The following is an 18,550-nucleotide window of genomic DNA, read 5'->3' as shown; positions in this document are numbered from 1 at the left end:
GTATCGTGATAGGATGCCACCTGTGCAATAAGTCCATATGTGAAATTTCCTCACTACTAAATATTCCACGGTCAACTGTTGGTGGTATTATAACAAAGTGGAAGCAATTGGGAACAACAGCAATTCAGCCATTAAGTGGTAGAACGTGTGAAATCATAGAGTGAGGGGCAATGCTTCCTGAGGTGCACAATGTGCAGAAGTCTCCAACTGTGTTCAGAGTCAATAGCTACAGACCTCCAAACTTCGTGTGACCTTCAGATTACCTCAAGTGCATTCTCAACAGTGCGTAGAGAACTTCATAAAATGGGGTTCCATGGCCGAGCAGCTGCATCCAAGGCTTACATCACCAAGTGCAATGCAAAGCGTTGGATGCAGTGGTGTAAAGCACACGGCCACTGGACTGTAGAGCAGTGGAGATGTGTTCTCTGGAGTACTGAATCACGCTTAGCTATCTGGCAATCCGATGGACGAGTCTGGGTTTGGTGGTTACCAGGAGAACGGTACTTGCCTGACTGCATTGTGCCAAGTGTAAAGTTGGGTGGAGGGGGGATTATGGTGTGGGGTCCCTTAGTTCCAGTGAAAGGAACTCTTAATGCTGCAGCATTCAAAGCCATTTTGGACAATTTCATGCTCCCAACTTTGTGGGAACAGTTTGGGGATGGACCGCTCCTGTTCCAACATGACTGCGCATCAGTGCACAAAGCAAGGTCCATAAGGACATGTACTGTATGAGTGAGTCTGGTGTGGAGGAACTTGACTGGCCTGCACAGAGCCCTGACCTCAACCCGATATAACACTTTTGGGATGAGTTAGAGTGAAGACTGCGAGCCAGGCCTTCTCGTCCAACATCAGTGTCTGACCTCACAAATGCTCTCCTGGTTGAATGGTCAAAAATTCCCATAAACACACTCCTAAACCTTGTGGACAACCTTTCCAGAAGAGTTGGAGCTGTTATATAGCTGCAAAGGGTGGTGCAACTCCATATTAAAGCCTATGTATTAAGAATGAGATGTCATTAAAGTTCATGTGTGTGTAAAGGCAGGTGTCCCAATACTTTTGGCAATGAGTTATGTTATGAGGCATATTATCTACTCTGATACTTCCTCATTTTGATAGTGTTTAATTATAATGTCAGAAAGAATGTCAGGTAGCACTATATGAGGGGGCACAAATAACTTTTACGACTCAAGTACTCAAGGATAAACTAAATACATGAACCGTCATGATTAATGAAACGTCATGATTGATTAATGATGAACGGCCATGGGATCAGAAAGCAACTAACAAGTGCTACTGTACCAATTGTTATAATATCACGAGATCCACTGATGGAGCTGGAACTTGGCAGCATAGAACAGCACAGAACACACGTGTACTGTAAGAGGGTTCACCCTGGATGGGATGCCAGTCCCTTAAAGGCCGCTCACACTGACACACATCTCCCTGTATATCGCTGGACTGCAGGCGGAACTCAAAGAACTTTCAGACAAACATTGCGGGGCTGAGATTTGTGAGGTAACAGTGCTTTGCGAAATACCACGGATTAGTTCTTTTTATTATGAAATATTTAAATGATAGTAGCTGTCGAGCATTCATGTGTCATTGTGCAAGTCCTTTGCATGTACTGTAGGTATTAGTATGAGTGTGCGGGCCAATATGGGGCAGACAGAGGAGTCCTTACACAGACCATCTACCTCTAAGGGCTTTGAGAAGGCAGCCTTTTTCCTGTAAGCTGCTGGGTTGTGACAGGTTATTGTGGGACTGCTGCACCCTCATGCTCCACAGTTCCATGACTAGCAGACCTTTTAGGTGGTTTCGCACTGCCTTGGTCACACCGGTTTTTGTATCCTTACAGTGAAACAAAGCAGGCCTCTCACATTCTTCAGCCTTCATTCATGCACCCCCTGTCTGCGTACTTCTGTGTTTTGGGTGTAGGCCTGTGTCATTCCTGTTCTAGTAACTTCCTGTCCATTTTACCATTCCTTGTCACGTGGTTCCGTTTGACATTGCAAGCAGAGAGATTCTCACAGGTGATTGTAGGTACTTCTGGTTTCTGCTTGCATATATCTTTGTATATTGGCCTGTGGTATGTTGAAATCTTCACTTAAAATGTTCTGGTCTTTCCATTCATTAAAAATGCTTTATTCATGCAATTGTAAATGACCCCCCAGGCCTTGGAAGAACAGCTGTTCTCTGCAAGACCATACGGTTTAATCTACCACTGAGCACTAACCCACTTCAGCTGAACTCCACTTTATCAGTTATTATGATCTGAATGCTGTGGGGTTTTCAAACATATGTTACCAAACAGTAGGAATAAAGCAAATCCTAACTGGGCTTTGAGCAGTCGTATGGTGGCGATTCTGCAGGTATTTTCTTATGGCTTTTTTTTTTGTTTTAAGATGTTTTTCACATAACACAATTTTGTTTCTTCTGTAAAATCTGGATGAAAATAATATTCGGTCCTGTTTAAAATTTAGGATAATTGGGTCTGTTGAGGCATAGATTTGTTCACATAAGACATTCATACTTTGTAACATTTTTCAGCCTATGCAGCCATATTTGTGAACATTTGTGTGTTCACACATAAGCAACAAGGAGCCTATAATTTTCCTAGCCAGGTACCTTAAGCTCAGGTCTTGAGCCAGGGAAAGATAAGCCTGCAGTTTTCCTACGTCATGACTGTGTTTACATTGGTCGATGCATATATCGTATTCTCCTAGGATCTCTATGTCTGTAAATGAGAAGCTGAAAACGAATCTTCTGTAAACATAAGCTTTTTATTGGTTCTTTAAATGCTGCTCTGTTGCTCTAAAAGTGGTCACGCCCAGCCCTTAACTAGAATGTTAAGTTATGTAATGAGCATCTCTCTGGAGGTTATATTGGGGCATAAAATGTGGCCCTTGCTTGCATTCAGGCTGCAGTTCACATGCCACGCTTCTGCTAATTTATGTCTCTGGACCTGCTGTTGAATCAAGCAACCAAATGACCGAAAAAGCTCATTTTCCTTTTTGCGTTCTGAGTACCGTATGTTTTTGATATTTTGGTGTAAACACAAAGTCTGCAATATGCTTAGTCTTAAATTATTCCATACATTCATCTTCTAACCACTTATCCTGGTCATGCCTCCATTATCTCAAATTATTACCATTCTTTTTTTGTTTTAGACTCAATTTGAATTTATAAATTATGTGAAGCCAGCTGTTGCATAAATATTATACACTATTTCATAGAATGATGGAATTTTAGGTCATAACATGTTGATAATTACTAAATGCCTGAATGTGATGTAATTCATTAGAGTGGATGTCTACTTTATACACTATATGCTGTTAGATGTAGGTTGCATGTTATAAGTACAAAGGATTTGCCTTTTCAGTTATAATTCAATTTCATTTTCAGTTTGTGTGGCCTGTTGCTGCCAGTATTTAGTTCCCAGAACACAGTAATACAACATTATGATATTAATACATTAATCTTCCAGCCACTCATCATGCTCATTGAGTTCAGCTTATTTCTTCACATTTAGAACAAATATGAACTTTTCTCACTTGGAGAACCTGGATGCCTCCATCATGTTTGATTGGGCCTGGATTAGCATGAACAAAAACTAACAATGATGATGGTTCTTGTGGTCTTACCACCTGCAAGATGAAAGGTATGGTTAGTTGCAGTGCCATTTGGGAGGCAACTATGAGTGGGAAGATCCCTGATGGATTAGACCTTGACAACGGTCACTGACTCTGGAAATGTGGAACGTTATTTCTCTCATGGGGAGGGAGCCCAAGCTAGAGTTTGGCTAAATGTTGTCATCCTTACCTCTGGAAACAAACCTCTGGGTCAAAGGTCAAGTCTGCCCTGATCTGGAATTTCCCCATGGTGGAAGCCTCAAAAGTCCCAGACAGAGGACAGTGCAACTGGAAATTTCCCAGTGGACAAGAGTGCTGCCCCATGAGACCTATGACACTATGAAGTTGCAGAGAGGAAAACTATGACTGCTGGTAACATGCTTACACCGAGCAGCATTTCGGAGTACTCAGCCATCTTAGAGAAAGTGGGCGAGATGCTTGAATGGGCCCCGCCGAGGGACTCAACCTGAGGTGGGGGACATTAGGTCTGAATGGACCATATCTAAGGCCTCAATTGTGCAATCAGCTGCAAAGAGCTGTGCCCATAAGCCTGTCAGTGCCTGTCATGGCCGTAACCGTAGGAGTCTCTGGTGGTTAGTGAAGCTGTAAAGCTGATGAAGGAAGCTTTGAGGGCTGTGCCTGCATGGCAGTCTCCTGATACTACTGAATGCTACCTACAGGCCACAAAGGCTGAAGCAATGGCAAAGCTCATGTATAACAGGAGTTTGAAAAAATCTTGGGATGGCCCTAAAGATGCTTAACAAACTGTGAAATGCCTCACGAATAGAAGGCAGGACCTTGATTCATGCTGCTTTCTGTTGGTGTGGGGAAGAGTTGACAAAATGGGGGGAAAATGCTCAGTATAGTTGCTGAATCTGGTGGATATTCCCTCTTATCAATTAATAGTGTTGGGGACTTGTGGTGGTCAGAGGCCTCCGAAAAAGGCTGCAAGAGTGGATGAAATCCATCCAGAGACAGATCGTTAATTCACTTCTTCAGTGTTGCATGAAAGTTGAGACGGAAGTTGGGTATGGGTATTGTGAGGTTGACAGGCAGACCAGTTTGATGACTGCAGCTTTGCTGGCACTGAGGTACCCTGTGGTGGCGAAGTGAGAAAGAAAGGGTGAGGAGTTCAAGGATCTGGAGGCACCTTGAAATGGAGCAGCTGTTGCTTCAGATGGTGAGGTGCCAGCTGAGGTGGTTAGGGTATGATGATGGCACCTGGTCGGCTCCTAAAGAAGATGCCTTACCGGATCGAGGCTCTGGGGGGGGGGAGGGGTCCCAGGGCATACTGAAGGGATTATATCTCCTAACTCACTGTTTCTCAACCCAGTCCTCAGGGACCCCTAGACAGTCCATGTTCTTTCTCCCTCTCAGTGAAATCCTCACTGGCTTGAGGGGATTCCCCAGGGACCCCTAGACAGTCCACGTTCTTTCTCCCTCTCAGTGGAGTCCTCACTGGCTTGAGGGGATTCCCCAGGGACCCCTAGACGGTCCACGTTCTTTCTCCCTCTCAGTGGAGTCCTCACTGGCTTGAGGGGATTCCCCAGGGACCCCTTGACGGTCCACGTTCTTTCTCCCTCTCAGTGGAGTCCTAATTGGCTTGAGGGGATTCCCCAGAATGAAATGGAGGCTGTGGCCATGGCACAGGTGGTCTGGTCTGACCTGCTCGGCCTTCTTCCACCACAGCCTCACCAGGCAAAATGGGGAGGGGGGGAGATGAGATGAATCATGATGACTAATCATTTTGATCTAGACTGTGTAAACTAACCAAATATGAGAGGCAGCGGGACACTGATTTCTCAAATTAAATTGACGTTACGTTTAATCTTTCTGTAGCTATGCTATATTACTATGAAATGTACTTTATACTGCAACGGAGAATATGATAATTGGTTAAGTAAGGGTTAATGTAGACAAGCCTTCATTGTAAACGTCTTGTAATGCACGGCTACGGTGTTGAAGTGCCACCCTACGCACAGGGTTTTACCGTTTAAAAACATATCATGGGTGGTTTGGAACGCATTAACCCACTAATGCCGCAGTTAGCACACATTTGGCTTACCTTTGCCAATGGTCAAACATTTTGCATAGCTACGACCCAAACCACAGTAGTTAATTTAAAATTTTTCCGTTGCTAAGACAATAAGGCAATCGTGACTCATTGCTCGTTGCTAAGCCCAGCTGCCTGTCTTTAGGTACAAACGTGTAAGCCAAATCTGTAGTTAATGTGCTTCAAGCCATGCATTATGTGTTTTTAAATGCATGCCGGCAGAGGCAAAGAAACCTACAGGCTTTATGTACCTCTTGGTGTTAATTAAAACCGGACTTGCATACCAGCTCGTTTATGCAGGTTAAACAGGACTGTGAAGTATGACTGGACTACAAGTGCATTACATCAGTAAATCATATTGGTATTAAATCACTGACCACAGGTCCTGTCCCTCAGCCTGAAGCACTGTAATTGTTATGAGTGATCTGCAGCTTTCTTTGTTTTCATAGTTTCCATTAATTTTATATTGTGTGAGTAACGTCAGTTAGAATTAAAGATTATAATCGCATTTTGACTTACTGCTGTGATTTGCTTGGCTGGCACTATGTGTCAAAATTAATCAACATCCCTCTGACCAATCAGATGGGAGAATTCAACAGCATCATGGTATAATGTAATGGACCGTAAGTGTGAAATTTGATTGAATTAGTCGTATTGATGTTTATTTAGCTGGGTTTGAATGTGATGTGCAGTTTTGTAGTCGGGGGGCAGGCTGAATGTGTGTCCGGTGTAGAGAAGCCCTTGACCTGGTTCTGAGGAACCCCATCTCTAGGGGATTACCCTTCCTGCTCTTTCCACTCTCCATTAGGCCCAGCCAGCTGCTACCCTAAAAGCGGGGCTGGGAACATCTCGCTGACCTTTCCCGCTGATGACACGCCTGATATTTAGGGTAACATTACTCTTCTGTGGTGCTGTGCATGGGGATCTTTTTTGGTGTGTGTGTGTGTGGGTTTTGGCTGGTGAGTGTGGAACAGATGAAATGCGGCCCGCCTTTGCGAAGGTGGCCATCTTCACTGAAGTGAGGCGTGGGTGATTTATGTAGTGATGATGTGGAAAGCTCAACAGATACAGCCCACAAGCTGTGCTCTATGGTGAAATGCGCTCTGGGTAATCTGACTGTTGTTCTTGTTAGCTGAAGTCTATAACGAGCATTTATCATATGGAAATTCTGACACAAGCTGTTTTTATAAAGGTTATTATTTATAGCATTTTCAGCTTGTAGTAGTTATATAGACTGCAATGTAGTATGAATTGATCAAGCTTCCTTTACACTGCCTTGTAATGTAAATTCATTTTCACTTACATGCCGCGTTGAACATTAACGCGCCATGATGTATCCTTTGCTGTACAGCTCCTTGGATCATGCCTACACCACACACAGTGCTCCAGAGCTCTCCACTACACTTAGGATGGTGATGCAATCCCAGAACCTCACCAGACAGCCAGTGGAGACATGGTTTAGAGCCTCAATTCCCATCCGGTCCACCTGAAAATGCTGTAGTTGGTTTTCATGTTTTGTTCATCAGCTATTTTCAGGAATCCGGATTACGAGGCGGGTACATATATGCCTTTTTTAAAATAATAAGACTACACAATATGTCCCACACATCTCGTGAATGCAGTCAGCAGTTTTATTTCTGTCATGGTCATTCTAGCAGGAAATCGCAAGGGGAGAAGCGGCTAGGGCGGCAGCACTGCTCACTCGCACGCCTGCACACATATTTTTCTCGTTTGTATAATTAGATTGCTGCACAATTGTCTGCATTTTCTTCTGCTGCATACGGTGCAACAAAATTTGTTTTGAGTGAGCGAGAGAGAGAGAGAGAAAACTTTAAAAAATGAAATTGAGCAGTGGTATTTGTCACCAAAGAAAGATGTTTACAGTTTAAATGCGGGTTACACAAGATGATTTAATCAATATTCCCTCCTGTTGCCTAGATTGTAATATAAGTCTGTGTATATGAAGAGGTTCGTAAATTTAATTTGGAGGAATTAAATTTAGTACGGAGCTTAGAACCGTCTCCTAATTGAAATGACGCTGGATTAGTTTGCTCTCCCCTGACAGTCCTGTAATTTTGCCGCCTTTGTGGAGAGTCTGCTGCTTTTCTGGGTGAATCATGCAGGCCTAACTGGTAAAATGGGAAAATAAACAGCATCTGTTATACCAAGTTATCCTACCATGCAATACTAGGACCATATGTGTTTAGAAATTCTTCATTTCATTGAGTTTTCTTACTAAATATGAAGGCGGTGGGTTTTTTTTTCTTCATGATAAGCCACCAACAGTCAGGCTTGCCAGGGTGAGGATTTGGGGGGGGGGGGGGGGTGTCACCTGGCCGCTGGCATCAGTCGTAGTGCTCTGGAAGGCTGACATGACATTCGCTGCCCGGTATTTATGATGGGAATTCCTCGCCTCCTGCGGCCTCCTGCGCTGAGGCTGGTGGATGCATGGACACGACCCCGTCCCCGCAGCCTGCTGGCCCCAGTGGGGGGAGTCCATCCGGGCACCGGGGGGAGCACCCCCCTTTTCAAGTGCCGCATGGAATGCTCCAGTCACACAGTGAGCACATAGAAACGAATAAGGGGAGGATAGGCGCTTCTCGCGGTCTGACTTTTTTAGCAGCTGTTTCCAGCCGGCTGTTCACGTTGGCTGTGGATGGTTTGCGATTGGGCCTGCAGGAGAGTGACTGCAGAGCCTGGCTCAGCCCCCTGTGGCTCTCAGGAGATACTTAGCCTATGTATTTTATGGAAGCCCTTTCAGAATGTTATCCAGCAAGGCAGGAAAGAGTTCATTATGCCATGCCTGTCACGCACAAGAAAGATACCTCTTTCCAGCTCCTCTTTTTTGTCATTTAAAAGCTGCCCATCACTGTTTTTTATAAAAAACTTAATAAACGCCAACTTGTGATATTCGCGACACATGCGACAGCCCTGTGTCTGATCCTAACATTTTTATCGTGTCCACTCTTCAACAGCTGTGGGGATCCAGATGAAGCTGGAATTCTTCCAAAGAAAGTTCTGGACAGCTAGCCGACAGGTAAACCCCAGTGCTTGTAGGAGCGGTACTGTTAGAAGGGCAGGATTTTGGACGCCATACAGACATGGATTTTTGAAAGTGGGGCAGCTCTCTTATTTAAGTGGGGCTTGAGGGTGGGGGTTAGGGGGCGCTGCTGAGCCATGCCAGCTTTGGGACCGTATCTAAATCTCACACACAGAATGCTGTGATACAGTTTATTATCCTTGACAACTTGGGTGTTCTCAAAGTGGGAATCAGAAGATGGACGATGAGGGAATTATTTTGGTGATATTTTTCCCCGCTTTCTGACAATGCAGCATGTGTTTTGGGTGACAGTTGGATCTCAAAGATCCAGTTAAACCCTTGGATCCAGTTAAACCCTTGGATCCAGTTAAACCCTTGGATCCAGTTAAACAGTTATATCCAGTGAGACAGACTAGGTGCCAGAGATGGTTATTAGATATCTATAGACTATGAGTCAACTGAATTACAGTTCCACGAAATGGTTCCTCTTTCAGGGCAGTCTCTCTAACCACCTGACCACTAGCGTTAGGAGCTCATTCATTCCTTCATAATTTAGCACTGAACGCTTCCATCTTTGTTTAAAGCATATTGTTTGTTTTTGTGATTTTTGGCGTGTGCCTTCTGCGGCAGCGGTCGGCCTCATTTGCATTTCTGGCGCTTTCGCAAGCGCCGTTGCCATGCACGGACGCGTGTTTGTTTACCCTGGCTGCTCCTTTCCTCCCCGGGCGCATGGCGCAGTGTGCCGCTCTCGACGGGATGTGCTCCATAAGCTGCGAGAATGAGGTGAGTCACCGGCCGCTATCCTTGACGCCCCTGGGTCCCCTCCTGCTCTGACCGTCACTCACCTCGCTGTCTCCCCACTACCTCCCCTTCGGCCCTGATCCAGGATATCAACTGTTACCTCATCGACAACAATGGCTTCATCCTGGTGTCTGAAGACTATTCCCAGGTACAGCACTGCCTTCTAACGACTGAGCCAGGTTCAGTAAAATCACCCGTCATTAACTAAACGTGGGACATCATTACCAAGGGAATCCTTGGTACACAGTGTTCAGCACCTCTTAAAATCTTCTGCCGTTAAAAACACATTGATCATCCAGCTGTTTATGCAGCTTTTAGCCTGTCTATGGTAGCATAGGACACAAGGTAGGGCTGCAGTATGGATGGGATGCCAGGGCATAACAGGGCACACAGGCTATGTGCAGTTTAGACACATCACTGCACCAGAGTGCATGTCTTTCGATTGTGGGAGGAAGTCCATGCCACACGAGTGGAACAGACAAATGGCAGACTCATATACAGGCTACCCACTGTACCTGCTTGGTTGCATGCAGCAGCTGAGATGGATATTGAAGCAGTAATTTTTACAGAGTCATTTTAACTAAGGCCTTCGTTGTGTCTCTTTCACGTCACTGGGGGACTCTATACACCATCCTGGCTCCCGTCCTTTGAGTTTGATTCCCAGTCGGTGGAGTAAATCGCACATGGAGACTCCCACAGCCCTGCCTCACACCCGCTCCTTCATGCCTGTCACCCATTCATTTGGTCTCTCACCCCCCTCACCTCTCCTCCACAGACAGGTATGTTCTTTGGTGAAGTGGAAGGAGCCGTGATGAGCAAGCTGCTCTCCATGGGCTCATTTAAAAGGTGAGGGTGTGGTTTTTTTGGGGGGGAGGGTGCATTCGGGGAGGAATGGGCCGTTTTTCGGGGTTGGTATGGGGGCACGTAGAATGTAGTGGAGATCCTGGTGCCTGGCCACATCTCAGCCAGTCATGCTCGGCGTTCACGTCCAAATATAAAAAGGGTGTATTGTAGCTTGTGGTGTTAAACATCAGTTTAGGAACAGAAACCATGTCTGATTCTAGTTCAGTTCAGTCATTCCCTGAATGTGAGCAGGTTACACTGCTCAGTGTTGGGGCCTCTGATATGTGGCATGTTTATCCCAGTGAGCGCGGGGGGGGGGGGGGGGAGTTCCTCCCCTCTTCCCCTTGATCCTTTCGCCTCTGTATTCCCCCTCCGGCACCTTTTATTTTCCCTGCAGGAACCTTTATGCTACCCTCCTTCAGTTGCAAATAAAGTATGTAACTGCAGAGGAGTATGGACACTGAACAGCAGACTCTTTTATACAAGCACTGTTAATCAGCTCAGATACCATTTTGGAAGGTGGTCTACTCCAGCGGTTTCACCATGGAGAAGTTTGATGGACAGTTTGATCAAAATTTTAGCAGTATTTACCACACTCGTGTCTAAAAATTTGGTAATGCTTTACATTAAGTACACCTTCATAATGCATTCATAATGCATTCATAATGTATTCATAGAACATTCATAAGCAGCAAGTTCACCATAACATCCTAACATCCCTTAACAGCTTTGATATATATTAATAACAAATATTACATGATTATACAATTATTTTGTTTGTAATTATTATATAATGTTTGTTATTAATGTATATTACAGCTGTTAAGGGATGTTAACATGTTAAGGTGTACATACATGATGTTTATATGAATACTTAATGAATACATTATGAAGGTGCACCGAACGTTTTTTTTTTAATGCAATATAAAAGCATTATGAAGGTGCAGTTAATGTAAAGTGTTACCAAACATATAGCCTACATAGTTTTTTCCCCTCATTCAAACCATTTAACTATGGACACAGTTGAGTCTTGCAAAGGACACATTTGCCCATATATGGGCAGGTTGATAATCCATGGTCTAGTACACGATTACCAAAATAAAACGCTTAATGTATCACATTTTATGTAATATTATTCTTCAGTAAATATGATGCTACGTAACATGGAATCATGGGTCTGTTAATTAAATATCAAGGACAAAATATTGTATTGTTAAAAAAACTGTTAACGGGCATCCCTGGAACCGAAAACCGGTGTGAGCGCGTCGTCTCTGAGAAGCTAGCTGAATGCTCTGCACGTTTGAGGTCGCACAGCATCACCTAAAGGTACCAGAGCCGATTAGCTGACCATCAGCAACCGGCTACCTCCTGACAGGCCCAAAGGTACAGCCAGTCTCCACACTGACAAGCTACATCACAGGCCCAGCTAGCAGATGCCGAAGCTCAGACGAGAAGCGTCGTTTGAGCAAGAAGTTTCGACCCACAGTCCCAGACAGCACTTCAGGCAGCCAAGGCAGTCATCCCTCCATTTTGACGTGGATCAGTCCTGTATTAGCGATTTAGCTCCATGCTAATCCTAGAGTCTTTGGGAGGAGAGAAGCTGCCAGAAGAAAATCTTCAATATTTAATTTCACCAAAGTCAAATGAACTGCTAATGCTATCAGTTCCTTTCGCTTTAATTGAATCAAGATCCACATTCCTTCCTGCTGTCATTGCTAATGACAGATAATCAAAACTTCCCCCCTGGCTGTATGCAGAGCAGCCCTGGTCTATTAAGACGGTGTCAAGCTGCGTCTGACGTCCCATTAGTAATGTGCTCCAGATTGCGCCTCCTCTGAACAGGCTGAGCCCCTAAAGCCCCCCGCTTTCCACACCACACTCTCCCCACACCTGACTCCTACGTTCCCGTGAACTTTTGGGAAAACAAAAGCTGAGATCTCCCAGACGCCTTCTCAAGACCACCTCGGGCATTTAATAAACACACCGCATTCTCCGTCGAGAGAGTCAATCCGCTCTTCGTGAGCTCCGTGATGCTTTCAGAGGCCCTTCACTGCAGAGCTGACATTCATCTTATTGCCGCTGTGCCCCATTAGTGGGACCCAGATTATGGATCCAGCTCTGATTGGTCAGTCTGCTCTTAAAGCATTTACCAGCCCCTTCAAGGGCAATTTTATTCTGCTAACGTGGGCCTAAGTACGTTTAAAGCATTTATTTACACTTTTTAAAATCAAATAAACATGAATCTGTTTTCATAGTGCGTATGCTTTAAATGACAGTTACGTGGGAGATTTTATGTCGAGGCTGAAATGATGGTGGTAGAATATTTATGCTGGGGTAAAACATTGTATAATCATGTCTGCCTTCTCCTTCATTTCACAGCTGAAGACATTACGCCCATTTTCTTAGCAGATACTTTCATTCAGAGAAACGTCTATAAGATGCTTACATCAGTGTTTCCGTTTTTTCTGCCACTTTTCATATGGTGATTATCCGAGGGCACACCACTGATTAACACATACTACTGACTGGCACTTACCAAATATACGTATCACATTGCTCTTAACCTGTTGGTTCAGCTTCAAGTACGTTTTCTGAAATTTTCCTTTTCAAAATTTGTCCATGATTTTGTCTTCTTGCTACAGGGCAAGGTCTTGTCTTCTTGCTACAGGTGCTAATTGTAGGGCGGCTTATTCTCAGCTGCATTTGATCATGTGACAAGTGCACTTAAAGCCTATTGGACAAATGAATGAAATGTCACTTATGCTCAAAGCTTTTTCTTTAAGCCACTTACAGTACATTCAGAATTTAACTATCAGTACTAAGCTTATTTTATTTGGCTTCTATAAATATATACACATGCACACATCACACCTGCCGCAGTTCAAACGCCACACCGGCTTAAAAAATACTGGCTTGTATCGTCAGCTGAAGTCATCCAAGTTCTTAGATTATGGGTAAAATTAGCCAGGCCTCTTCTGGGATTTGAACCAGGACCCACTGAGTCTCCAGTGCAGTTCTTTAATCACCAGGCTAATGGCTGCTCTGGTGCATTTGTAGTTTGGTATGCGTGAGCATGGCCAGTCCTCAGTCTCCAGTGCCGCGTCGAGGCTCTAACCCAGTCCTTCAGTCCGTGTTTGATGGATATAAGATCCAGTGATTAAAACTCTCTTGTGTTTCCTTGCTTGCCGAAGAGTCGCTCTCCAGAACCAGTGGAATGGTAAATCAAGAGATAATTTACTGAGGACCTGAAAAAGCCAGCATACAGCACCTTGTGTAGAATTCTATCATTTGTAGGCGATCTGGTTATTATTTTCTGTGTATTTAGAGGTTTTACCTTCTCAGGTTGTTTGTTTGTTTGTGTCACATAGGCTTCTCAGTAAATATTGCCCTAGCTGCTTACTGTACACAGCGAGAAAACTCAATTCAAACTAACTAACCAGACCTGAAGCGAGAGCTTCCTGGCACCTCAGTCACACATTGTGTAGAACTGGATCTCCTCTCACACCTTTCTTACTTTTTAGGGTTACTCTTTACAACTATCAAGCCATCTGTAAAATCGATGCAGAGAGCAGTGCCAGTGCACACAGTTTATTAGACGTAAGTATTTTCAAGTATAACCTCTAAGGTATTTTCTACTGTACCTATCAAGAATTTCATGGTTGTGCTGTTTCCCTTTTGATTTCCTGGAGGAACAGTACATCATTTCTGATTTCCTCTTGATTATATATGTGTCCTGCATGGTACATTACTTACTGCGTTCACATAAATATGTTTTTGAAGTCAGATTTCCTCCCCATTCACTGCATGTGAAATGCATTGTAAAAACAAATTTATGAAAAGAAACAATATTATTACTGCATTTGTCAACTGCGCTTAAAATTCTTTCTCAATTTTGGTCTATTTCTAGTCTTTAGTCTATTTTAGTCTGTTCTATTTTGGTTTTTGTTTCGTAATGCTGAGTAATCAGCCAGAGACTATATAATTAACAGTTTGTGAAATTCAGTGCAATTACACAAGTATGGATACCTGCATATTTCTAGATTTTACTGGAACAGAGCAACACTGACAAGTGCAGATTTATGTCGGTAGTTTTATATGCCATAATTTTGTGGGTTGGACTTATGTGCTGTCTGTGATTAAGTTCCGAACAGTCAGTGACAGGTCTTTAAAAGTGGATTCTGGATCTTTCTCTCAATTCCATATCTCACTGCTAGTATGTGGTATTTGATTTATTTGTTGCCATTTGGGGAAATTCTCTCCTAGGTGGTCCCCACACATGACATGGGGTAGCCACATTCATAATGACATGAAATTCAGTAAGCTGTTCTTTCATTGAGCAGTTTATGAGTGTGCACGTATAGATCTCAGTTTTGATCAGACCAGCTTGATGTAGTAATTTCCCCTGATTTTTTATTGTCTCCTTTCATTTTGTTTTCTCTCAGCCTTACCTCGCTGTCTTCGCTGCTGTGAAATGGCTCTTCACTGAACTTGTCATGTAAGGACACCTGGAGTGACTGGTTTACAGTGGCTTGGTCGGCGTGTAGGGCTGGCACTCCGACGCTGTGAGGTTACCGCGTGCCGTTAGTGCATGAATCGCGGTGGCGCATAATCATAACCGTATGTGGAGGCGCTGAGCTGGTGTCTCCCCGCCCAACGTGCTTTTAAGGCCTTCCTCCTCCTCCTCCTCTCTCCTGGGTGGTCTCTAAGACGTCTGTCTTTCTTAGTAATTATGGGATACAAGTTAAAGATTTCTTAATGTGCGTAATGTTTTCGATCAAGGTAGCCTTTAGAGTTTGTCGTCTCTTTTGTCTTACACGTCAGTAAGAAACATGGCTGATGGGCACACGTTAATGAACAAGCCTGTTTTCTGCTTTTATTGAACTGAAAATGAAATAACTAGCTGTGCTGTTTGCTCCCAGACCTGTAACATTTAATTCTGTCATCTGCGATTTATAGATTCCTGGTGGAGTTTAACCTGTACAGCTGGTGGCACTCAGACCTCACTGCTACAGGTGAGTTTGACGCCTTGCCTGCTCACAGCTGCCCAGTGTCTCTGATTGGATGGGAAGGCTCCTGTCCCCGACTTTCTCATACTCATTCGTCTGAGCAATTATGAGTTCTCATAACTTACTGGAGTACGGCTAAAGACAGGCAGATCATCTGAATGTTTAGTCTGGCAGCCACATGCACTTTTTCCACTCTGTCTTTCATCCATCCTTTTTTCTCTATTGTATGAATAGTGTTTGTTTTTTTTTCCTTATGAATAAAAAGAATAAGAACAAGATTGTAAAGATAATGGATGTCAAAGTCTAATGTATTGATCCTTCGGTCCTTGTGAGGCATTAAAATGTTTGGCATATAATACAATATGTATCTACAATCACATGCATTGGAAGGCACATAATACATAGTACTAGGTAGGACATGATTCTGCTTCTAGAACCATTTCAAGAATAGACCAGTTATGCTTTCTGGACACTGCTGTTGTACTGTTATTTTTTAACTTGCGGACTTCCTGTTAAGACTTAATGAATCTGGCTCTTCCACATTCATTTTGCCACCCCCCACCTCATTAACAAGGTGTTTTGGCCACCAAGATGCTATTGACTAGATGTTTTTTTTGTTCATTACACCATTCTTTGTAAACTCCAGAAACTGTAGTTTGTGAAAATCCTAGGAGGGCTGCTGATTCAAAGTTGCTGGAACTGTCATGACTGGCACCAAGTCACACCACATTCAAAATCACTTAGTCTTAGCTATCCTAACACTTAGCCGCACAATAACTGAACCTCTTGGTCCTGTCTCTGTGCTGCATGTATTCATTTGTGGCCACAGGATTCGCTGACTGCATGCAGTGTGACCTAATAAAATGGACATTAAGTGTACACTATCGCCAAACCATCTACAAAGGAGTGTGATAGTGTCGCGTCACATGACCTGGTCACCTGACCTAAACACAGTAGAGATTGTTTTGGAGGAGTTTGACGAGAGAGTGAAGGAAAAGCGGTCAATGAGTGTTCAGTATATATGTGGGACCACCTTCAGGACAGCTGGAAAAGCTTCCCATGAGAGAACCTCATGAAACTGGCGTAGAGGAGACCGTAGGGTCAGCCAGTCCCTGGAGCAATTGAGGTTAATGGCTTTGCTCAAGAGCCCAATGGTGAGATCACTCTGCCGACCACAGGATTTGAACCAGCGACCTTCTGAGTCTCAACCCACAGAGCTGCCACCCCAACAATTTTTTTTGTTTAAAACTTTTCTCGTCAGTGCATAATTCCACATGTGTTATTTTATAGTTTGATGTCTTTATAATTATTAAAAAATTTAAAAAATAGTAAAAATAAATATTTCTGTGAGTAGGTGTGTCCAGACTTTTGACTGGTGCTGTATTTATCATATATGTATTAATTTATAATAATAATAAACAAAACATTTGAATACAGCATATACATGTAAACATACAAGTTAAAGACAGACCTAAAATGTACAGTAACTGTAAAGTCACGTCAAAGTCAATAGTTTCAAGGTGTAATCCGTGTGAATTGGTTTGTACAGTAAACTGTTTATCTTAATGTAAGGACAGTGTTCGGGGCATTGGGTAGTTCAGGTCCAGAGAGTAAAAGTCCAGGCTAAGATTTTGTTTCAATAAACCAGTTGAACATAAAGAGTAACAATCACGGAGTACTCACCTGGTTGGTTGAAGCAAAATCTTGATCTGGACTTTTACTCTCCTGGACCTGAACTACCCACCTCTGGTCAGGGGAAGGCACAGTTTCCCATCCCACCGAATGCGGCTTCTCGCTGTCTTAACCCTGCCGGAGAATGATGGAAACCCAATTTTTGGGAGCCCATTTTGACTGTGAGTCGTCTGCGATGGAGACACATAAACTAATCCAGAGATTGCAGTCATGAGCCTTCTCAGCAATCATAAGCCGCTCTGCTGGTTCTCCATCCTGCTGGCATGTGGTTCTGTAGCCCTCTGGACCTGAACGCGCTCTGCAGTCATTAAAATACCTGCATAGAAACGGGCTCCTTTGAAATGTTCAAGCCTCCCTTTGATTGCAATTTGAATGTTTGCTTAAGATGAGCTTGCTGATGTGATGCATTTTTAATACAGCCAGGTACAAGCATAGTCTTGTGGCTTTTAGATGTTTAATGCAGCCACAAAAATGTGTTTTGCCTATATCACGTTTTCCTCTATAGAACAATTCAACATAGACTTCAGTGTATGCTTTGTATCAGGTTAGAATACACTTATATGCAAGCAGGGGTGTTTCCTGTTTATGCAGCTTGTCTTCCAGAAGGATCAGTTTGTTGAGAGGAAACTATAATCTCTTGTAATCTATTTATCTATGCCAGTATGGCTCAGATGACCTGACAGACTTGTATCCAGTGTAGTAATATTAGTAACAGCTTGTAATTTAACTAAATTAGCACTAGGTGGCAGCATCTTGAAACTAATAATAGCTGTTTGAGGTCAGAAAAGTTTTCTTTGTCCTGTGGTCTTAGTTTGCCTGTCTTTTTATTTAGCATGCTTGTCCTTGTTTTATTTATTGGGGAACTATTTGAGTGTTAATTTTATTAGTTTGTTTTCACTGTTTGGCTAAAGAGTGAGTCAAATGAAATATATAATTAAATCGAAATGTGAAACACTTTTTTGTTTTTTTTTCCCACTACTTGTGAAATAGCTGCAGATTTCCCAGTGTGGCCGCCGTCGTCCTGCCCTGCTCGTTCTCGTGACCCGTGCGCCTCTCGTTTCTGCGTTCTATCCGCAGCCCAGCGGAGCGGCAGGACCATGGTGGTGCCGTGCGACACTGAGTACCCGGCCTTTGTCTCCGAGCGCACGATCAAGGAGACCACTGGGAACATCGACTGCGAGGGATGCTTGAAGTGTGTAAATGTTTATTTATTATGTTCCTACCCCCCCTCCCACTGTGCACATGTCAGTCCAGTGCCCATCGCTGCACCTGTTGGTGCGTGACTCGCATGTGCACGGGGACCTACTTGTACACGCACTCAAAGGAACGGACCGTAAAACACAGTCGGCTAATCTGCATGCCAATGAGTGCTTTTCCATCAGTACGGTTAACTACCGCATTACTTAGAGTTTTTTTTTTTTTATTACATTTGCCTCATTTCCTTCTTTCCCAGTTTCGGCTTCTTGGGGAAAAAAAACGGAGGCCT

The 18,550-nt window shown here is 43.6% G+C and overlaps 1 protein-coding gene across 2 annotated transcripts in view; it reads left to right on the top strand.

The window, feature by feature from the left end:
- Positions 1-18,550, top strand: part of cacna2d3a (calcium channel, voltage-dependent, alpha 2/delta subunit 3a) — a 163,064-nt gene that overhangs the window by 131,163 nt on the left and 13,351 nt on the right. For both annotated transcript variants that reach the window (XM_072713125.1, XM_072713126.1), the window contains 8 exons: positions 8,658-8,719; positions 9,461-9,505; positions 9,609-9,671; positions 10,299-10,369; positions 13,888-13,963; positions 14,809-14,861; positions 15,323-15,378; positions 18,142-18,256. In XM_072713125.1, the coding sequence (XP_072569226.1) occupies positions 8,658-8,719; positions 9,461-9,505; positions 9,609-9,671; positions 10,299-10,369; positions 13,888-13,963; positions 14,809-14,861; positions 15,323-15,378; positions 18,142-18,256 (541 nt within the window). The remainder of the gene's footprint in view (positions 1-8,657; positions 8,720-9,460; positions 9,506-9,608; positions 9,672-10,298; positions 10,370-13,887; positions 13,964-14,808; positions 14,862-15,322; positions 15,379-18,141; positions 18,257-18,550) is intronic.

Source organism: Paramormyrops kingsleyae, chromosome 6, assembly GCF_048594095.1.
Source record: "Paramormyrops kingsleyae isolate MSU_618 chromosome 6, PKINGS_0.4, whole genome shotgun sequence".
Classification (NCBI taxonomy): Eukaryota; Metazoa; Chordata; class Actinopteri; order Osteoglossiformes; family Mormyridae; genus Paramormyrops; species Paramormyrops kingsleyae.
The sequence above is the reverse complement of the archived record's forward strand: the minus strand, read 5'-3'. Positions and strand labels throughout refer to the sequence as shown.